The sequence below is a fragment of the Bos indicus x Bos taurus genome, chromosome 13 (assembly GCF_003369695.1).
Source record: "Bos indicus x Bos taurus breed Angus x Brahman F1 hybrid chromosome 13, Bos_hybrid_MaternalHap_v2.0, whole genome shotgun sequence".
In the NCBI taxonomy this organism is placed as follows: domain Eukaryota; kingdom Metazoa; phylum Chordata; class Mammalia; order Artiodactyla; family Bovidae; genus Bos; species Bos indicus x Bos taurus.
The window spans coordinates 17,823,187-17,846,429 of NC_040088.1; the positions used below are offsets into that span (position 1 = coordinate 17,823,187).

At 45.7% G+C, this 23,243-nt stretch overlaps 1 protein-coding gene across 10 annotated transcripts in view; it reads right to left on the bottom strand.

Annotated features, from left to right (window-relative positions):
* Positions 1-3,244: 3,244 nt before the first annotated feature.
* The window catches only part of DLGAP4 (DLG associated protein 4), a 201,853-nt gene continuing 181,854 nt past the window's right edge, over positions 3,245-23,243 (bottom strand). For 8 of the 10 annotated variants that reach the window (XM_027558626.1, XM_027558627.1, XM_027558625.1 and 5 more), the window contains 3 exons: positions 6,773-6,864; positions 5,929-6,084; positions 3,245-5,076 (listed from right to left, as the gene is read on the bottom strand). In XM_027558626.1, the coding sequence (XP_027414427.1) occupies positions 4,858-5,076; positions 5,929-6,084; positions 6,773-6,864 (467 nt within the window). In that variant the 3' untranslated portion in view covers positions 3,245-4,857. Of the gene's footprint in view, positions 5,088-5,857; positions 6,085-6,772; positions 6,865-23,243 lie in introns of all 10 variants that reach the window. The other 2 variants (XM_027558628.1, XM_027558629.1) reach the window with 2 other exon arrangements.

Sequence of the window (23,243 nt, forward strand, 5' to 3'; positions counted from 1 at the left end):
CCCATCTGTCTCCCTGAGGGAGACCGATACTGTATTTATTTGTAATCTCACAGATCTAAGCACCGGTGACAGCAATAAAGGACATCACTCTTGCGCTCTGAATGTAGAGCAGGAGGTTTGCACCAGCCTGGCCTGGCTGAGGTGTTTTGGGAGGGTTTCCCTGCAGAAACGCTGGCTAGCTGGAAGGCAGAGGGCAAGGGATGTGCTCCCATGGGCGGTGCACCTAGAAAGATGGGCAGAGGCCTCCAAGGCCAAGGTGAGGAGGCTGGATTTTCTCCCACTGGTACCAGGAAGTGTGCAAAGGGTCCTGATCAGAGGGGGACTTTTGAGGGAATGGAGGGGGTGCTTCTAAGGAGTCCCTTGGCTGCCATATGGAAAGGGCAGTGAGGACTGCGTTGATTTTTCAGATCAGCCAGATTCAGGTGGGTAGCAGACGCCCTACTTCATTTTATTTTTAAAAAATATTTATCTGGCTACGTCAGGTCTCAGTTATGGCACGCAGGATCCTCGTTGTACAGGCTTCAGTGGCATGTGGGATCTTAGTTCCCTGACCAGGGATCACACCCATGTCCCCTGCATTGCGTGGCAGATTCTTAACCACTGGAGCACCAGGAAAGTCCCCCAACTTCACTTTACATTTCTCTTATCAGCCCCGCTCCAGGGCTGGTGGTGATGGGAGCTTCTCATCTCTGTTCATCTGGGGTCCTCGTGGTCTCTGGCTCAGAGGGCTTGGCCCTTTCTGTTCCCTCAAGGGTTGTGCTCTGGAAACGCAGACGCCAAGGATTCTCAGGTCCCCTGGGAAGCTGCCTGTCCATGAAGAGAAAAAAGCCTCCCTGATAGAACAGAGTGCAGGAAGGGGACATCATCTAAGCCATGCTCAATCTGAGTCTCATCATGAGGAAACGGAAATCCAAATTATGTAACACTCTGCAAGACGCCTGGGTATTTTAAAAATGTCAGGGTCATGAAAAAAAAAGTGGGGAAACTGTTTTTGATTCAGTGGGAGTAAAGAGACACGATGACGTGAGAGCAGTGAACAGTCCTGCTTTGGATCCTGGCTGGATATGAAGGAAGAGCCGTGGAGGCTGTTGCGGGCCGTCTGGAGACCCCCACTTTAGCTGGTGTTAAGGCCTCAGTGCTGTCCTGGGTAAGGGAGGTGCCTGAGGGCCACTCGGTGGTTAAATTAAGCGGGTAACAGTGGTACTGGGCTTCCCAGGTGGCGCTAGTGGCAAAGAATCCGCTGCAATGCAGGAGATGCAGGAGACGTGGGTTTGATCCCTGGACCTGGAAGATCCCTGGAGCAGGCAATGGCAACCCACTCCAGTATTCTTGCCTAGAGAATCACCATGGACAGAGGAGTCTGGCAGGCTGCAGTCCATGGGGTCTCGAGGAATCGGACACGACTGAAGTGACTGAGCATACAGCACACGGCACGTGCTCACGTGGGAAGGAGTGTCCGTGTTCTTAGGCGTCACCTGGTGTGTTTGGAGTGAGCCAGCATGGTGTGTGCAGCTTCTGTTTAAATGCTTGAGGTGAGGGAGATGTTTATGTCCCAGAAAGGAACAATGCAAATACGGCAAAATCTTGCCAGTTGGTGATTCTGAGTAAAGACATGAAATGCTCCTTTCAGTCTGGGGAGGCGGGCCTCTCCTGTGCTGCACCAGGAGGGCTGGGAGCAGGGGCCCAGATTCAGCACATCAGGTGTGTCCCTCCTCCCCGCCCAGCTCATGCTCTGACACGGGGTGTGCAGGGCTCTCCCTGGTCTGACCCACAAGGCCTCACCCCTGCTGCAGCAGACACACTCAGGCTCTGAAGAGGTGAGGGTCCTCCCGGTGCCCCGAGGCTGGGCTGGCATAAAGCTTGGCTGCTGATTGGTCAGAGCCAGTGGGAGCAGCTCCTATATTCCTCCAGGCTTCTGGTTCTGAGCATCCAGCTCAGTGCCCAGGCCACCTGAAACTTGTTCACTTACCCTCAAGTCACTCTTGGCTATGTCTCAGGGTGGGGCTAGGTCCAGGCAGCCCCAGGAGTTAATCTGAGCCAGCCGTGGTCACTGGATGCTCAGCCGCCACTACCAGGATCTAGACATGAGGGCACCCTGCTCCTCGGGAAGGGGGTCCGGCCCAGTGCCTTCAGATAAGCTCACAGACGGCCCCGCTGGGGAGGGCAGGGCAGCCCGAACAAAGTTCCTGGGAAGCTAGTTCCTTTGGGTCTGAGGTCAACCAGCACCTCAGCTGGGTTGGGCCAAGGGAGGAGACCAGGTATCTGTAGCTTAGTTGGGCCCAAGAACCTTCTTTTTTAAAAATGTTTATTGGGAAGTAGAATTGATTTACAGTGTTGTATTTACAATGGTGTGTTAATCCAGGAACCTTCTATAACACATATTCTTACCTCCAGACATCATTACTTCCTGTTCCTTCTGCCTAGAATGCACTTTCCCGTGGTCTCCCCATTGCCACACCCGCCCCTGAAGCCGGTGAGCACCCCTGTCCCTTGCCCTGACCAGAGGCTGCTGCCCAGGCCAGCCTGAGCAGTGCCTTCAGGGTTCCCATGGCCTCACTGCGCTGCAGCGCCTTCTCTACTGTCTGCCACGGGCTGGCGCTCACTTGGGACACGCTCTGTGTCTCCCCCACCGGAGTGTGAGTTCTGCGAGTGACCTGCCAGGCCATGGGCCTGGCAGGGTGGGTGCTCAGGAAGCACATCCAGGGCGTGTAACTGTCTGGGTGGAGACGGCTGTTGGGGGTACCGAGTGCCCCATCCTGGGTGAAGTGCATGCAGGGTCGGGGTCTGGCGTGGGCACCACCTGTCAGCAAGGGTGGCCCATCCTGGCTCTGGTATAGCAACTTTTTAAACAACATTTTTTAGCTGTGTCACGTGGCATGTGGGACTTTAGTTCCCCAACTGGGGATCAAAGCCACAACCCCTCATTGGAAACGTGTAGTGTTAACCACTGGACTACAAGGGAAGTCCCACCATATAGCAACTTCCTAAGCCTTTATTTCTTCAAGGAAGCTGGTCAGGCAGATGTTACACACTCAGCTTCCAGATAAGGGAATCCAGAGCTTAGTGTTCTTGCCCAGCGTCACAGAGCTGGTGTTTTAGCTGGAATTGCAGTTTGCCCTCGACCACCTGTCTCCAAAGAGACCCCTGCCACCTGGGAGGGGTCTGGCTGCCTCCTGGGGTGTCCACTCCACCCACCTCATGCCAGCCTGGCCCACCCCACCGCAATAACACCATGAGCCCTTGGTACACATTACCTCATTTATTCTCACAACATGCCTGTGAGGTAGGGAGGGGCGGGGACTGTCCCCATTTTACAGAGGAGGAAGTTGAGGCACACAGAGGTCAAGTGACTTGCCCAAGGTCACAGACGGCGGCCAAGCTGGAATGGGCCCTAGAGCAGGCCCGCAGTTCACCCAGGCCCCCTGCGGTGGGTGCTGGACAGAGGACAGCCCCAATACCATAGCCGTGGCCACTGGAGCGCGCAGCCTCGTGCACAGAGCTCGCTGCGGGCCGGCCTCACCTTCTCCCTGCCCCCTGCCCACCCTCCCCTCACCCTGCAGGCCTGGACCATTGCAGCGCAGGGCTCATGACACCCTGGGAGTGGGGCTGGGAGTGGCGCTGGGGAGAGAGAAGGATGATTGGGGTGAAAAAATAGAAAAACTCAGAGGCTGGGCAGATGGGCCCATGGTGGGGGGCAGGCGAGAGTCAAAAAAAAAAGGGGGGGGGGAGGGCTGCTTACACACAAGGTATATATTTTTACACACACTTGTACACACACCTAGATATAGTACATGTAAAAATATATGCTATTCACACACCCGCCTCCTGCCAGGTGCCCCGAGAGCCCGCGGCGGCGCTGGTGGGCACGGGTGAGCAGAGGGGCGACTGGTAAATATACACTCTAAGGCCTATGTGCATATGTACACGTACGTACAGACACGGCCGCCCGCCCCTCGGGCGCTGTACATGGGCTCGGCCAGGGCACACCACCCCTGGAGCACAGGGGCCCTCTCCTGAGTGGCCCCAGCAAGTCACTCTGAGTCATACATTTTTGCTGAAGGAAGGAAGGGGCTGGAGAGAGAAAAAGGCGGGAGTCTGGAGTGTGGTAGCTGTGGTTTTTATCTCACCCCGCCCTCCCCCCCCCCCCCACCTCCAAGACCTCAGCCCTCCTCCCGGTCTCGGAAAGGTGAGACCGGAGGCTGCAGCGCGTGGGAGGGCCGCTTCTGCTGGGAGGAACCTGCAATCGTGTGCACGCGCGTGTGTGACTGTGTGTGAGCACTTGGTGGGGGAGGGGACGCGTGTCCATCTCTCTGTCCTCTGGGCTCAACCACACAAAGGGCTGAGAACCAGAAAGCCGAGCGTCGGGATGGTGACCCCTGTGTGAGCTCTGAAGGGCAAAGAGAAACGTAAGGATGAGAACTCCACGGTCAGAGCTGGGTAGCCGGGAGAAGGAAGGGCATGGCAGGCGCCCAAGGCTGGCCCTGGGCTGTGGTCATCTTGTAAACAGGCTAGTTTAAGCTCTCATTAGACAGAACGAGTAAAAAGACCGTGGTCTGGAGGCTGGGCCGGGGAGTTGCCGAAGTCCATCTATCTAGTCCGCCGTGGCCAGCAAGAGGAGAAAAAAAAGTTTCCTAGTTTCATGTTTTTGTTGATTTTTGTGTGTGTGTGAAGTCTCCATAACCTAAAGCTTGGAGGGACCCAAAGAAGCCAAATCGTGAGCCCTTGGATGCGTCAATTTGAAAGTTGGCTCAGGGTCTCTAGACAGAATGACCATACTAAAGGTTGAGAAAATTTTGTTCCATTTGCATTTAGTTTGTGGTTTTTGTTTAATGATTTAAAACTGCTTGCTTCCTGGTCTCAGAGCCGGGTCTGGGCCTCAGGGACATAAATCTCGATGCTGTCCGCGCTCTCTGTGGCTGAGTTCTGCCGCACGGAAGCCGCCCGCTTGGCCGCCAGGAGTCTCTTGCGGGCCTCCTGCCGCTGCCTGTCCCCAGCATCAGAGGCCTTGTCGCGGCTCACTGCCGGCTTCGATTTGGCTGGCTTCTTTGGGACCGGAGGGGGTGCTTTCTTCTCTTCCTTTAGTGAGACAGTGAGGAGGGAAGAAAAATAAAATAAAGGCGCCACCGTGTATGTGGCGGCACTACCACCCACCATATGCTGGCAGCTGGAGTCTCCACCCCAGCTCCCCTGCATCGGGCACAAGCAACACACATTTGGAACCAGGAAGCCACAAGAAGCGATGATGGTGGGAAGAGCACGAGGCAGAGGAGCAAACAGCAAGCTCACAATCCTAGAGTTCTAGGAGGAGGGGACAGACAGACCACCTCTTCCCACCCCTGCTTGGAACCACTGAGAGCCCAAAACTCACGCAGGAATCACACAGCGAGAGATGGGATTTAAATTCAGGGCCTCCGACTCCCAGATCACATTGCACGTGCTATTCTAGGGGATCAGAACTCACAAGGGCCACAGTCCAGTACCCAATAACCGAAGGGGTCACTGGGCACCACTGTTTCACAGATGGAAGCCCGGGCCTCAGGGACGAGGCCGGCCTGGGAGGCAGAATCCGGTCCAGACCCCTGGACTCCTGGCAGCGTGGTCCTAGGAGGAGGACCATTTTTCTGCCTCTGACGTTCCAACAGCTGTGACTACACTAGCGCTCCAGGCTGAGGGCATGTGTCTCCCGGAGTCCCATTTTCCGAACATGCAGGGCAGGAAGGCATGCTTCAGGGGCAGCCTCAACTACACAGAACCAGCGGCATGCTGGACGAGCGCTGAGCATGGACCCCACACACTGATGGACGTGAGCCCCCAGCTCAGAGACGACACACGGAGAAGGGAGCCAAGCAGCACTGACCGATGTGGGCAGCGTTATTGCCGACCAGGAATTTGTCCCTGGACTTCCCCTCCGCACTGCTCCATGCTCACCTTCCTCTTCTCGGGGGTCTCCACCAGCTGCCAGCTGTTGGCCTTGAGGTGGTAGAGTTCATCAAACTTCATGCTGATGTCCTCGATGGACAGCTGGAGCAGGTCCCAGAACCCTGCCAGGTCCTGGGCTGTTGGACGTGGGTTGGCATCAGGGTTCTGTGGGACAGAGGTGGGTCAGTGGGGCCAGCAGGGCAGGGGGGTTTGTCTTGCACCCCATCCCAAGTATGGTCTCCTGACCCTGCGTGGGTTCTCATGCACATGGTAACGAAGCCTTCGCCACCTCTGCCGGGCTCTGGTGAGGAAGGCCCTCGGGGCCTACTGTGTGGCTGGCGGGCGACTCGTCTCGTCTCATAGGGAGGAGGCAGCATCACTCCCAGGTTGGTGTGATTACAGACCCATGGGGGTGCCCTCCCATCATTCTGTTCTCAGCTAACACACTCCTCATGACTTCCTCAGTGAACCCCCAAACCCCTACTGGTCCTAGAGACAAACACTGGCCGTTGTGCCCCAGCCCTGGCCGGATGGAAAGAGGCTCCCCACAGGAAGAGCTGCCGCCGGACAGGTGAGGGTGACGGAGAAGGGAGACCCACCAAGCCTAATGGTGGTTATTTCTTTAGTTCTTACCTTGACTGTCTGTTTTTACACAGAGCTCACGTTTCTATTTCAGAAGGTGTTAAAGACCTGAAAGGAGCACCCCGGCCCTTTTCTGGTGGGGGCACCGACACGTGCAGTGTCATCCTTCCGATGGCTGAGGGGGCAGGGCCTTCGCCATGTCAGGGAGGAGGCCACAGCGGCTCGGAGGCTAATCCAGCCCCCACTGTGGAGGAAGAAGAGTCACACTTACCAAGTTTTGCTCACAGAGGCCCCGGAACTGCTGGAATTTCTGCGACATCAGTAGCTGGGCACTGCCCACAGCACTGAGGACTTTCCCTAAGACTGAGAGAGAAGGGGGAGAAAGGCTGAGCAGAGCACAAGGTCTGGTTTCACCTCCCTCCCCATCACCTCAGGATACCAGTCATCATGTGGTGATGGCAGCCAGTCTTCATTTTATTTACACAGTAATTAACCCACTAGTTGCTAAGGATATTTCACAGCAATAAATCGGAAAACTGAGTTTAAATGGAAAAAAACTTTTCAGGGAAACAAATTACTACTATAGGCTCAACAGGAAATAGAAAATCTGATTAGACCAATAATTGTTTAAAATAACTGAAGCAGGAGTTAAAAATCTTCTCTAGAAAAAGGAACCAGGCCTATATAGTTTTATAGGTGAGGTTTTACAAAACCTTCAAGGAAAAGATAACCCCTGTTATATATATTCAAATTCTTCCTGAGAGTAAACACACACAGAAAATGACACAGCTAATTTCAGGAGCCCTGAGAAAAGATAGGACACGACAAGAATGGGCCACTTGCATTAGGAACACACAAGCCTTAAGAGCAAAGAGCAGCGTTAACCATGAAGTGTTCAGCCCAGGAATACCAGACTGAAGTCTTTTAGTGCGATTTCTGTTTTTAAAGTGGCAGGGGAGACTTTCCTGGTGTACAGTGGTTAAGACTCCACACTTCCAATGCAGGGGGTGCGCATTTGATCCTTGGTCAGGGAACTAAGATCCCACGAGCCACACGCCACAACGAAAGAGAAGCCTACAGGCTGCAACAAAGAGCCTGTGTACTGCAGTAAAAGCTCCCCCAGGCCACAACTGGGGCCTGACGCAGTCAAATATTTTTTTTTCTAAAGTAAAAAAATTAATTATGTTGTATGTCATCAAAATAATAAAGTATGTCATCAAAATAATAAAGTAACAGGAAGACAATACTATCTCCTAACCCCCTTAGAAATCACTGAAAAGCAAAACAGTACATAAATCAAAACGCACACTGTCTCCTGGTGGAGCTCCAGAGCACGGTATATGAGGAAGTGTCAATGTGCAGCGACAGCCACACAGGGGGGGTTCTTGCAGTTGAAGGGCTCAGATAAAGGTGACAGTTTTGAGTTCTTAAAAGTAGCATAACTTGAGAGGAGAACCAATAATCTCTTGTTTGAAATAAAAAGGGGTGTGGACTGCAACAGGAGCTTCCCTGAACCTGATTCAGCACCGAGGGTGGGGGGCAGGGGGCGACAACACTGCCTGGTAACTGCCCTCTGGTGTCCTGGAGAGAAGACCAGGCTGAAGGACGCACTGCACCCGTCGCCATGCTGAGGAGCTCCTGCCAGCCTGGGACACCCTCCTGCCTCCTCCCCCATAATAGTCTACTTAAAACAGCTTATCTAGGAGGAATTTCACCTCATTTAGAAATTAGTTTACAAAGGAGCCCATGCAGGAGCTCAACATAGTATAGGAGCAGCAAATGGCAGATAAGTGTTTACCAGGAAGTTGTTGCCAGAGAACAGATGAGAAGTGTGACATGTAGCCACAGATATTTAAACGGTAGTTCAAAGCAGAGATTGAGGTGCTCTGAAAAGAGATTTAAGAGCATGGAAGGAGGTAAGACATGAGCTCTGGAACTACTGCAAGAGAAAAATCAGGCATCACAGAAACCAGGGTCATGATGGTCACAGCACAAAGAATAAACCGTAATGAAAACCAGCAAGGATGAGTGGACAGGAGTGGAAAAGCTCCCGGTGTAAAACCCTTACACTGCTAGATGGACATCTTAAAGCTGCCAGGAATAACTGCAGGTAGTGGGTGTATGTTGGAGAAGGCAATGGCACCCCACTCCGGTACTCTTGCCTGGAAAATGCCATGGACGGAGGAGCCTGGTTGGCTGCAGTCCATGGGGTCGCTAAGAGTCAGACACGACTGAGCGTCTTCACTTTCACTTTCATGCATTGGAGAAGGCAATGGCAACCCACTCCAGTGTTCTTGCCTGGAGAATCCCAGGGATGAGGGAGCCTGGTGGGCTGCTGTCCATGGGGTCACACAGAGTCAGACATGACTGAAGCGACTTAGCAGCAGCAGCAGCAGTGGGTGTATGTACCTGGCTTGGTCTAAAGTAGAATGGGAATAAAAGAAGTCCCTTTTGAAGAATTCCTCATCATAAGACTGCACTTAGGTACCTTATTTTTTTAAGAAATAGAAGAAGCAACTAGAGGACTTCTCTGGTAGTTCCAGTGGCCAAGACTCTGTGCTCCCAATGCAGGGGCTTGGACTTGATACCTGGTCAGGGAGCTGGATCCCACATGTGGCAACCCAGACCTGGTGCAGCAAAATAAAATAAATACTTAAAAAAAAAAAAAAAGAAGCAGCAAGTAGGTATATTATAATGAAGAGACTATTTAAAAGAAAGTGACTGAGAGAGTGCCAAAGAATTGATGCTTTTGAACTGTGGTGTTGAGAAGACTCTTGAGAGAGTCCCTTGGACTGCAAGGAGATCCAACCAGTCAATCCTAAAGGAAGTCAGTCCTGAATATTCATTGGAAGGACTGAAGCTGAAGCTCCAATACTCTGGCCACCTGATGCAAAGAACTGACTCATTGGAAAAGACCCTGATGCTGGGAAAGATTGAAGGCGGGAGGAGAAGGGGATGAGAGGATGAGATGGTTGGATGGCATCACCAATGAGATGGACATGGGTTTGGGTGGACTCCAGGGGTTGGTGTTAGACAGGGAGGCCTGCCATGCCGCAGTCCATGGGGTCACAAAGAGTTGGACACGACTGAGCAACTGAACTGATACTGACTGAGAGACATGGAAGAGAGAGGGAAACTTAACATACATCCGTTAGAGTTCTAAAAGGACAGAGGAAATGGAAGAAAAGAAATTTCTTCAGAGTGATCATGACTTAGGCTATGACTAGAAGAACCACCCCATCTCATTTTATGCTTAGAGAACCTTGGTACTAAAATAAGACACGGATAAGAAGGGAAAACTACCAGCCAAATTATCAAGAATAAAGGCAAAATTATTAAATCAGATATTAACAAAAGTGCAACAATGTACTAAAGTAATATAACTCAGCTGGGTTTATTCTGGTACTATAAGACAGATTCAGTATTAGAAAATTCTAATAACTTCTGATTCTGGCTATGAAAAACCAATTACTATCAGATAAACTGAACTTAAAAAAAAAACCCACAAAAAAAACTAAATAAGATACTCAAAACAACAAAATATCTCTTTCAAGGCATTAAAAAATTACCAAAGCAGCCAGAATTTGAGAGGCTAAGGTTTTAGTGAGAAGGGAAACTATAACCAGGTGAGTCTGATAGTCTGTTATCCCAAGGCGCCTCCCAAGTTTATAGGCAGCAAAAAGCTGAGTGCTCCAAAGACGAAGTGGTGGCTGAGAGTCTCAGAAGCTGGGCAGAGCTTGTGGTAGTTCCACAGGGACAGGGAGACAGACCAAAACTGGAATTCGGAGCTACAAGGCAGACAGGACTTGGGGGAAAGCACCTTAAGTTGAGCAAAGCTTCCAGCCGTCTTAAGATGGGGGCAAGACAAAAATTGGAGCTCAGTGTCTGCCAAGAAGGAGGGGCTTGGAAATACCCCAAGCTGTCACAAAACCCAGCTCTGAATCAGCTGAATCTCATATTGGATTAAGTTGGTTTCGCCCTATGCTATTGTCTGTAAGAGTAAATCCATTCTTGAAGAATAGAAAATCATTCTTAAAAAAAAAAAAAAATCATCCCGAGTCTCAAGTTATTTCTGTAGTTTTCATATACAGTTTCTGGTGTTGAATAAGAATTACCAAGCATGGGGATTCCCTCGTGGCTCAGTGGTAAAGAATCCGCTGCCAATGCAGGAGACGCAGGTTCAATCCCTGATCCAGGGGGATCCCACATGCTGTGCAACAGCTAAGCCTGTGAGCCTCCACAACTATTGAGCCTGTGCTCTAGAGCCAGAAGCTGCAACCTCTGAAGCCTGAGCACCCTAGAACCTGTGCTCCGCAACAAGAGAAGCCACTGCAATGAGAAGCCTGTGCACCACAACTAGAGAAAATCCCATGCGGCAACAAAGACCCAGAACAGCCAATAAATGAAAAATAAAAATTTAGAAAAATTACCAAACATGCCAGGAGGTAGGACCAAATGACTGCACAGCAAAAGAGAAAAACCAGAAAAAAGTAAAAGACCCGCAGGGGATACAGGTACTAGAAGCGCTGGACAAGGGCTGTAAAATGACTGAGTTCGTCCAAGAAAATATATGACATGATGGGGAATTTCAGCCAAGAACCAGAAATCTAGCAAAAAGAATAAAATGTAATTCTAGAACTAAAAACATACTGAAATTGACTGCAGTGAAAGTGAAAGTCTCTCAGTCGTGTCCCACTCTTTGCAACCCCATGGACTATACAGTCCATGGGATTCTCCAGGCCAGTATACTGGAGTGGGTAGCCATTGCCTTCTCCAGGAGATCTTCCCAAACCAGGGATCGAACCCAGGTCTCCTGCATTGCAGGCGGATTGCACTGCACTGGATTCCTTACCAACTGAGCTATCAGGGAAGCCCACTGATTGCAATAGATAAGTTTTGTAGATTAATTACAGCTAAACTATAAAATAATCCATCAGAAAATGTCCAGATTGAGGTCCAGAGGAGGAAAAAAAAGAAGGAAAATTCAGAAGAGAAAATGAAGAAACGACATGGCAGTCTAAAATATGTGTAACTGGAGTCCACAAGGAGAGAAGAAATAAAATGGAGCAGAGATCTGAGGAAATGATGGCCAAGACTTTTCTGAAACTGATGAAATTTATTCAGGCTGAAGATTCAAGAAACCCTGTGAGCATCAAGTTGGAAAAACAAAAAGAAAACCATACCTGGGTATCCTAGTAAAAATGGATAAAACTCAAATACAAGAGAAAAATCTTAAAAGCAAAGGGGAAAAAAACTATTCTTCAAAGAAGCAGCAGGAAGACTGACTTTCCAATAGAAAGTCTGGAAACCAGAACATAGTAACTTTTATAAATAAAAGTACTGAAAGAAGATCAATACCTACCTAGAGTTTTATACTTAGCAAAAAATACTGTTCAAAAAAAGGGAAAAATACAGAGATTTTAAGACAAATACTGTATTAATATAAATACTAAAGGGAGTTCTTAGGGCAGAGGAAAGTGATCCTCATAACCACAGAAATAAAGAAGTGAAGTGTTACCAGAAAGAAAAGAGTAATTATGTGGGTAATATTGATTGTATAAAACAACAATAATGTCTTGGGGCAGTGAGATCATATTTATAGAACTGAAATATCTCACGGCCATAGTACACATGATCAAGGTCCTTGCATTATCTGTGAAGTGGTAAAAGTATTAATTTAGTCTTACCAAGTCAAGGATACAGAGTAACTGCTAAAAGAACAATAAGCTAACATGAGAAAAGTGGAAATAAATATTTGATTAATCTAAAAATAAGACAAGAAAGGAGAAAAATCTATCAATAAATTTACATTACAGATTAGAAAAACAATATGATTATCTAAATAGATACACAAAATTCCATTAAATTCAACAATTTTCTTAACCAGAATAAGTGTATTTATAAGAGACCTATAGTAAACATCATACACAATGGTACAATGCTAAAAGCAATTCCTTATTTACAAATAAGAATACAGCAGTATTTCTAGATACAAGATCAATAAAAAGGGCAAGAGCATTTCATCAACTAAAGAAAAAGAATACAATAATAAAAATACTACTTACATCTTTCCAAAATTAAAATACTAATCTAACGAATCTTTAAACAATATGTAAAACTTCTGTGTGGAAAATATAAAATTTAAATGAAGGACACTACAGAAGACCTACATAAATGGAGAGACATAATCATGTTCTTGGATACAAAAGACTCATTTATAAACATCAATTTTCTACCAAACTGATGTACAGATTTTATATAATTCCAGTCAGAACCTCAACATAGAAGTTAAAAAGCCAAGTCTAAATTGTATATGGAAAAAGCAAAGAGCCAATGCCAAGATATTCCTGAAGAAGAACAGGTTGGAGGAATTTGTCTTTTCACTTACAGTAAGTCTCCTTCGTACCAACATTCAAGTTGTGAACTTTCAAAGATGAGAACACGCGTCCCATCAGGGTCAGGCTGGGTGCAACTGCAGCCTGCCCGTCTCCCGTGCCGACGTCGCTCAGCCGCGCTGTCTCCCACCGCCTCTCCCTCCTCTAGTCAGTGACGCTTCCTGCCTGTTAGTGCCGGCCCCTGGATGCTAGCTCTTGCACTGTACTGCCTGACTTTTCAAGGTACTGTAGTGTAAAATTAAAAATGTTTTCTTTACTTCTGTACTTGTTTTTTATGTATTATTTGCATGAAAATAATATTACAGTACAGTACTATATAAATGATTGTGTTAGTTGGATACCGAGGCCAACTTCGTTAAACTTATGAACAAACTCGACTTACTGATGTGCTCTTGGAGTGGAACTCATTCATATGTAGGGGACATAATGTATATAAAAAATCCTAAGGAATTCCCCCCAAAACAGAGAGGTTGCAGCATACGAGACTGATGTACAAACATCAATTGTGTCTATATAGTAACGATGAACAGCTGACAATGGAATGAAGAAAGACTTCATTTACAATACCATCAGACAGAATAAAATATTTAGGAATAAACTTAACAAAGAAATATGACTTGTCCACTGAAAACTGCGAAACAGTACTGAAAGAAAAAATAAAGATAGCCTATGTTCATGATCAGAAGACTTAAAAGATGGCAACACCTGTCAAACTGAATTACAGATTTAACACAATCCCTATCAAAATAAAATCCTATCTGCCTGTTTTTTGAGGAAATTGACAATCTGATCCTAAAATTCATACGGAAATGAAAAATGAAGTATGAACTTTAGAACTTCCTTTAGTGAGAAAATGAGAGCTAGCCATAAACTTCTTTTGCTTGAAAAATAAAATTGGAGGATTCACACTTCCCAGTTTCAAAACTTATTTCAAAGCTACAGTAATCATGACAGTACGGTACTGGCCTAAGTATACACATGTCCATTAATGCAGTGGAATAGAATTGAGTCCAGAAATAAATCCTTACATTTAGTCCGCTGGTTTTTGACAAAGATAGAAGACTATTCAATTGAGAAAGAAGAGTCTCGCTAATAAATGCTGGGACAACTGGATATCCGAGTGTAAACAATGAGGGTGGACCAACACCTCACACCACATACAAAAACTAACTCAAAATGGACCACAGACCTAAATGTAATTACTAAAGGTATAAAACTCTCAGAAGGAAACAGGAGTAAATCTTCACAAGGCTGGATTAGCAACGGCTTCGTAGACTTGACAGCAAGTCACGAGCGACAGATGAAAAAAACCAACTGGACTCCATTACACTTTTGTGTTTCAAAGAATACCTACTAGCCAAAAAGCGGAAACCACTGATGAATGGATAAGCAAAATGCAATATATCCACACGATGGAATACTATTCAGCAATAGAAAGGAGTGAAGTGCTGACACATGCTACAACATGAATAAACTTCAAGAACATTAGGCAGAGTGAATCCAGACATGAAAGAACACATCGCGTATGATTCCATGCGTGTGAAATGTTCAGAACAGGCGGATCTATAGCGAATGAAGCAGATGCGCGTTTTAGTGCTTGTGCTCAGTTGCTCAGTCGTGTCTGACTCTTTGTGACCCCATGGCCTGCAGCCTGCCAGGCTCCTCTGTCCCTGGGATTTCCCAGGAAGAATACTGGAGTGGGTTGCCATTTCCTAGAGTGATGGCTGAATGGGTACAAGGTTTCTTTTGGGGTAAGGAAAATGTTTTAAAATTAGGTAGCAGTGATGGTCACACAACTCTGGATATACTAAAAACCGCTAAATTGTATACTTTCAAGGGGTGAATTTTATGATATATAAATTACATTTTAATACTATTATAAAAACACTGCTCACAACCAAAAAGTAGAAGCAATTCAAATGCTCATCAGTGGAATGGATAAGCAACATGTTCATACGGTGGAATGCTGCATGTCAATGGAAAGAATGAACTACACGTACATGCATTAACATGGATGAATCTCACAAACCAGGCTGAACCAAAAAGGCAAGCTTCAGAAGAATTCAGACACCCGGCTTCTATGAATGTAAATTTTGAAAACAGGCAAAACTAAACAGTATGTTCCTTAGGGTCACACATATATGTGGTACAAGTATAAAGAAAAGCAAGGGCATAACTAACACAGAACCAGGATAGTGCTTACTGCTATGGCAGAGAGAAGGTGATCTATCACCAGGTCCAAAGAGCCTGGTAATACTCCATTTTGTAAACTAGGTGGTGAGAAAAGGAGTGTTCTAAATTTTTCTTTATTCTGTCTACTGTTTGCATGTGTATTTCACAATAAAAATGAAGGTTAATAAGAATGAGAGCAAAAATAAAGGTTTTCAGATAAATCAAAACAGGGTTAATGCCAGTTCTCCAGGTTCTCACTAAAGACAATTCTAGGGACTTACCTAGTGGCCCAATGGTTAAGAATCAACCTTCCAATGCAGGGGATACTAGTTTGATCCTCTGGTCAGAGAACTAAGATCCCATATGCTGTGGGCAACTAGAGAGGCCTGCAGACCCCAACTAGAGAAAGCTGATACGCTGCAACGAAGACAGCCCATGTGACGCAACCCAGACCCAGCACAGCCAAAAAAAGACAGTTCTAAAGGATGAACTCAGCGAAGAAGAAAATGATCCAGGAAGGAAGATCTGAGATAAGGAATTATGAACAAAGAAAATGATAAACACATGGGAGTTATTATTTATACACACATTTAGATAATTGAAAATTATATAATGATAATGTGTGCGGTTTTAAATCATAAGAAAACAATTAGATAAATTATATGTTAAGGCTTTTGTGTTGTTTGGGAGAAAGGTAAAAATGTTGAATAACTTGCTTTTACAATTTTAAGTGTTAAAGGAACAGAAATACGGTGCATAACTTCTATGGTGGTTATGGCTAGTTGTCCTAGCATTTGTCTCTCCTTCTCCCTCAGAAGTAGAACCTTTTCTTTATTTTGTTTGAAACAGCAACTTTATTCAGATGAAATAAAACACAGGAATTTCTCAGGCAAACTGGATTTTCTAGGACAAAGTACTGTCAAACGGAAAATATGAGACATGGTATGCAAAGTCATAGAATAAGTTACATGAGTACCAGGGTTGAATAACGACTTCTGCTGTTAGTATGATGTCCTATCTCTAATATGCACACTCTGTCCAGCAAGCGCGGCACAGACGTTTGAAAACAAGTACTCTGGGGGGGACCTGTAGTTTTAACTGGGCACATACATGGCTGCCCGGACTCAGGCATTTCCCAGGCTACCCTTGCGACAAGCTATGAGAAGTCTGGTCAAAGGGATAGAAGTGGGAGTGGTAGGTGGGGCTGGCTTGTTCTATTTTGCTACTGGTTCCTTTGCAGCTGGAATGCTCTCGGGGTTCTGGAATCCAGCAGCCATTGGGAAAGATGAGAAGATCTCATGAATGGAAGCCGATTATGACATCGAACCTAAAGAAGCAAGCCTGGGGCTACAGCATTACTATTGCACACATTCCTGAATGTGAGAGAAATCAAGTCTTGTTCAAACCACCTTTTCTTTCCTTTTTAAATGTTATTTATAGGCAGACCTCATTGGAAAAGACTCTGATGCTGGGAGGAATTGGGTGCAGGAGGAGAAGGGGATGACAGAGGATGAGATGGCTGGATGGCATCACTGACTCGATGGACGTGAGTCTGAGTGAACTCTGGGAGTTGGTGATGGACAGGGAGGCCTGGCGTGCTGCGATTCATGGGGTCGCAAAGAGTCGGATACAACTGCGGGACTGAACTGAACTGAATCCAAATTAAAACACAGCCTCAAAATAGCAATGGGAATGGAGAGAGAGAGGTGTGTTAATGCAAAAGAAGGCAAGAAAAGAAAGGGAAAAAAAGAAACCTCTAAAAAGTAGAATGAAGAGCACAAAATAACATGGTAAGGATAAATCCAAAAAGGAGCAATCCCATTGTAAATGGGTGACATTTTCTACTTTTGAAATAAAAATCAACAGACTGAACAGATTACCAAACTCAGGTATATGTGTATAAGAGGCATAATTATAAGGCGAGTGAAAAGTTGAAAGGACTGAAAGCTGTGTGGCAGATGAACACTAACCGAGGAAAGCTGGTACAGCAATACTCTCAACACTTTACAACAAAGACTTTGAGGCAAAACACAATTAGGCATCTGGAAAAATAGAATGAATCACTAAACATTCACCAGGGATATTATTACATCCTGAGCTTCGTACATCTAAGATATCTTCAAAATAACATAAAGCAAACATCTAAGATATCTTCAAAATAACATAAAGCAAAATGTGACAAAACTTTAAGGAGAAATGGACCAACTCACCATTTTATAGAAAGTGCTAGACTTCCCTCATGGTACAGTGGATAGGAGTCCACCTGCCAATGCAGGGGACACAGGTCCGATCCCTGGTCTGGGAAGATTCCACATGCCTCGGGGGCAACTAAAGCCCATGGGCCACAACCACTGAGCCCTTGCTCAGAGCCCAGGAGCCGCAACTACTGAGCCCTTGAGCTGCAAGTACTAAGGCCCATGCCCCAGAGCCTGTGCTCCGCAACAGAAGAAGCCCCTGCAGCGAGAAGCCCACGAACTGCAACCAAGAGTAGCCCCCCGCACCCCCACAGCAACTAGAGAAAAAGCCCTCACAAAGCACCAAGACCCAGAACAACCAAAATTAAAAAAAAAAAACAATTTTAAGTGCATGATACACATCCCCTAATACAACACAATTACGCTGACAACAAAATAAAAAGGAGCCCGTCTTCTGGATTAACATCCCCACTCAGATCTCCCTCTACAGCCTCATCTGGCATGTGGTTCCTTCGCTCTCCTCCATGACCATTTCAGATGCTCCCCAACCTCCTGATTCCCCTCTGACCTTCTCAGTCTGTGTTGGTAACTCTGCTCCCCCACTGCAGGGTTCCCCGAACACAGCTTCCTCCTGTCACTCTGGAGGAACTGTGTGTTCTCCACTAGTTCAGTTCCCTCTCGCCCACCTAAGAATGTCATCCAACAGTTATCCCCTTTCTCTCCGGCATAATGAATTTCCTTTTTCCTGCAGTCATTCTCAACAATATAGAAATGTGCCTGTAACACTCCATTTAAACATAAAAAGAACAACAGAAAAATCCGAGCCCTCCCCTTTGACCCTTCGCTCCCTTCATTTCTCTGCTCCCTGAACAGAAAACTTCATCAATGGAGTCATCTGTACTTGTGGTCTCCCAGTTATTCTATTTTCTCTTAATCCTTCTTCAGTCAGGCTGTCCTCCCCTCGGCACTCCACCACCTCCAAAGCAGACCAGCTCTTGAAGCCTGTGATGACCTCACATTCCTAAATCTGCCCTGCTGTGCCCATCAGAAAAGCCTCTGACACAGCTGATTCTCTCTTGAGAGTTCTCGTCTCATTTTTGACCTTAAGTCTGTACTTGGATGGCTTTCAAATATGATCTCCAACCCAGAGACCTGGGGAGACCAGACTCATGTATCCAACTGCCTGCTTGACATCTCCACTTTGATACGTAATTTGATAGCGTTCAAAACCAAACTCCTGACTTTTCTCCCGATATCTACACTAGTCTTTCCTATTGCAGGGGCAGCTCCATCCTTTCTGTGACTCACAACACCAAATCTTTTTTGACTCCTTTCACTCTTAAGTCTATATCCAACCCTGTCAGGAAATCCTACTCTACCTTGCAGATACACCCAGAATCTCACCCCTCCCTTAAACAATCTACAGTCTCCATCTTCTCTTCCCCAGATCCTGTTACTTCCTCCTAAGTCATCTTCCAGCTTCCCCTTGCACCCCTCCCCCCACTCTCTTTTGAACAGAGAAACTAGATTAATCCTGTAAAAAAGAATGTCACATTGCAGGGCTCAGAATTCTCCAGTGTGTTCTCTTCTGGGCAGTCAAAGCCAAGCCTTTACTCTGAGGCCCTCTGTGATCTGGGGCTCCGCCACACCAACTTCATCCCCCATCTCCCCCCTTCTCACTCCTGCAGCTATACTGGCGGCCTTCCCCAAGCCTGGAACAGGTCAAGCTCTTGCTCACCACTGGAGTTCTCTGATCTTCAGAGTTCTAAGACTGCTTCTCTCTTCCTTCCTTCTGGCTTCTGCTCCAAGGTCGCCTTATCTGGGAGGCCTTCCCTGACCACACTCCGGGGGACAGCAACACTGCCCCAGCCACGCAGCACTGCATCCTGCTCTTACTGGGCTTTGTTTTCTGTTGCATGTCTGACCATCCTGCACACTGGGGTTATTTTCTGTCTCTCCCCATAAGGAATGTAAGCTCCATGAGGGCAGGGACTTCATGTTATTCTGCTACATCCCCAGGAGCTGGCATGTGGAAAGAATTCAGTAAATATTCACTGAATATTCACTGAATGAAGGTCAGGACCAAGGGAAGGATGCCGCTGTCTTCCTACTGTCCCACAATGTCCTGACACTCCTGCAGTTACACAAGATGCGCATGAGACACAGTAAGATTAGAAGGAGACATGCAATTGCCATTCGAGCAAAAGTGATCATTTATGATGTGACTCCAAGAGGACTGAGAGCTGAACAGGTCTCGGGACACAAGATCAGTGTGGGTGTCTCAACGCTAAGTATGCAAATATAGAAACTCATTTTACTACCAAAAAAAATACAAACCTAGGAAGTAGCAAGGAATAAATCTAATACAAATACGTAGTCTTCATAGATATGTTACTCAAACTTGAAAAGGAGCATGTAAGAAGGAGATCTGAATAAATGAAGAGATAAACTGCATTCATAGCTAAGAAGACTCAGTATTTTTTAGGTATCAGTTTTTCCCAAGGTAATCTATACACTCTATTTCTAGTCAGTGATTCAGCAAAGTTTTTCTAAGGAATTTGATATACTAATTCTAAAATTAGGATTGGAAGAATGAAGATATAAGTAGACTTTTTCTTTCAGAACAAAAAGAACAGGGAAGGGGGTTCACCCTCTGAGATGCCAAGGCATGCCAAAAAGCTATGGCAATTAAGTCGTATTAACACAGAAACAGACAAAAGGGTAGCAGAAGAGAACAGAACTCAGAGACACACCCCTGCGTGTGTAGAATTCTCGGCAGAGGTTATGACTGCTATGACTAATCAGCAAAGAAAGCAGAGACTCAGGAATGTGTTGTGACAACTGGCTCTGCATATGAAAAAGTAAGATGAGATCTTAGAATGCACAAATGCAAATTGCATATGGATTAAACACCTACATATGAAAAAAACAAGAAACCCCCCAAACTTTAATAGCAACAGCTGGAGATCTCAATACCTAATTCACGATAATAGAACACCAGTCATAAGTAAGGAAAAGGATTTAAACAGCATAATAAACCAACTACATCTAACAGACACATACAGAGCACTCCACCCAACAAATGAATACACATTCTTCTCAAGTATACATGGGACATTTTTCAGGACAGACCATGTGTTAGGCTACAAATTAAGCCCCAGTAGACTTTTTAAAAGATAATATTATACAAAGTATCTTATTCGACTACAAGAGGACAAAATTAGAAATTAGTAACAAAAAGAACACTGGAAAATTCACAAAACTGTGGAAATTAATACACAGTTGAACAACCAATAGATCAAAGAAGAAATACAAGAGAAACTGGAAAATAGTTTGAGACAAATGAAAACAAAAGATGTTACATACCAAAACTGATGGGACGCAGCAAAAGCAATGCTAAGGGGGAAATTTATAGCCATAAACATTTACATTAAAAAACTTAGGAAAGATCTCAAATCAACAACCTAACTTACAACCTAAGAAACTAGAAAAAGAACAAACTAAACCCACAGCTAGCAGAAGGAAGGAAATAAAGGTTAGAGCAGAAATAAGTGAAAGAGAGAAACAATAGCGAAAATCAATAAAACCAAAAGTTGGCTCTTTGAAAACTGACAGTACTTCAGCTAGGAAGACTAAGAAAAAAAGACTCAAATACTAAAATCAAAAATGAACGTGGGCATATTACTACCAATTCTACAGAAATAAAGATTATGAGAGAGTACTTAAAATAACTGTACATCAACAAATTTGAAAACCTAGATGAAATGGACAAATTCATAGAAAAACAAAACCTACCAAGACTATATCATGAAAAATATAAAACCTGAATAGACCTGTAACTAGTAAGGAGACTGAATTAGTAATAAAACTCTCAACAAAGAAAAACTCTGGAGTCGGTGGCTTCACTGCTGAAATCCGTCATTTAAAAATGACTAAAAGCACTCCACCATTACCCACACTGTACAGCTGCCAGAACTTACACAGGACTGGGAAACAGGCTCTGGGAGGGCACAACAGAACCTTGTGCACCAGGACCCAGGAGAAAGCAGTGACCCTTCAAGAGACTGTCCCAGACTTGCCTGTGGGTGTCTGGGAGTCTCAGGTGGGGTGTGGGTCTGTGGCGGCCTGCTGCACGGTTGGGGGCACTGAGTGTAGCAGTTCATGCATGGGATCTTTTGAAGGAGGTCACCATTATCTTCATTACCTCCACCATAATTTCAGTTCAGTTCAGTCGCTCAGTCGTGTCTGACTCTTTGCGACCCCATGAATCACAGCACGCCAGGCCTCCCTGTCCATCACCAACTCCTGGAGTTCACCCAAACTCATGTCCATCGAGTCGGTGATGCCATCCAGCCATCTCATCCTCTGTCCTTCCCTTCTCCTCCTGCCCCCGATCCCTCCCAGCATCAGAGTCTTTTCCAATGAGTCAACTCTTTGCATGAGGTGGCCAAAGTACTGGAGTTTCAGCTGTAGCATCAGTCCTTCCAATGAATACCCAGGACTGACCTCCTTCAGAATGGACTGGTTGGATCCCCTTGCAGTCCAAGGGACTCTCAAGAGTCTTCTCCAACACCACAGTTCAAAAGCATCAATTCTTCGGTGCTCAGCTTTCCTCACAGTCCAACTTTCACATCCAGACATGACCATTGGAAAATGGCAACCCACTCCAGTACTCTTGCCTGGGAAATCCCATGGACGGAGGAGCCTGGTAGGCTGCAGTCCACGGGGTCACTAGGAGTCAGACATGACTGAGCGACTTCACTTCCACTTTTTACTTTCATGCATTGGAAAAGGCAATGGCAACCCACTCCAGTGTTCTTGCCTGGAGAATCCCAGGGACAGGGGAGCCTGGTGGGCTGCTGTCTCTGGGGTCTCACAGAGTCAGACAAGACTGAAGTGACTTAGCAGCAGCAGCAGCAAAAGCACTCCTTAAACTTTTCCAAAAATTGAAGGGGAGGAAACACTTCCTAACTCATTCTATGAGGCCAGCATTACCCTGTTATCAAAGCTGGACAAAGATACTACAAGAAAACTACAGGCCAGCATCCCTTATGTACACTGATGCAAAAATACTCAACAAAATACAGAATTCAGCAGCATATGAAAAGGATTATACATATGACCACGTGGGATTTATTCCTAGAGTGCAAGGATGGTTCAACATGTGAAAGCTGATCAATGAAATATGCCACATCACCAGGATGAAAGGCAAAAACCATACAATCAATTCATGCAGAAAAAACATTTGACAAAATTCAACACTCTTTCATGAGAGAAACAGTAAACCAAGAATAGAATGAAACTACTTCAGTAAATAAATGCCATATATGAAAAATCCACAATGAGCATCATACTCCAGGGTGTTTTCTCTAAGATAAGGGATAAGGCAAGAGTGCCCACATTCATCACTTCGATTCAACATAGGATTCAAGTTTCAGCCAGAGCAGTTAGGCAAGAAGTAATAAAAGGCATCTAAATTGGAAAAGAAGAAGTAAAATAATGTTTGCAGATGATATGACCTTGTATGTAGAAAACCTAAAGATTCCACCAAAAAAATCTGAGAGAACTAATAAATGAATTTAGCAAAGCAAGTAGGATTAGGATACAAAGTCAGTACACAAAGATAAGTTGCATTTCAGAAATTCCCTGGTGGTCCAGTGGTTAGCACTCTGCACTTTCACTGCTGAGGGTCTGGGTTCAATCCCTGGTCAGGGAACTAAGATCCTGCAAGCCATGTTGTGTGGCCAAAAATAAATCAGTTACATTTCTATATACTAATGATAAATACCTGAAAAGGAAATTATAAAAATGATTCCATTTATGATACCATCAAACAGAACAACATATTTAGGAATTAACTAAGGAGGTGATAAACTAGTACAATGAAAACTATAAAACCCTGTTGAAAGAAATTAATGATAAATGGAAACACACTCCTTATTCATGAATTAGAAGACTTAATATTGTTCAAATGTCAATA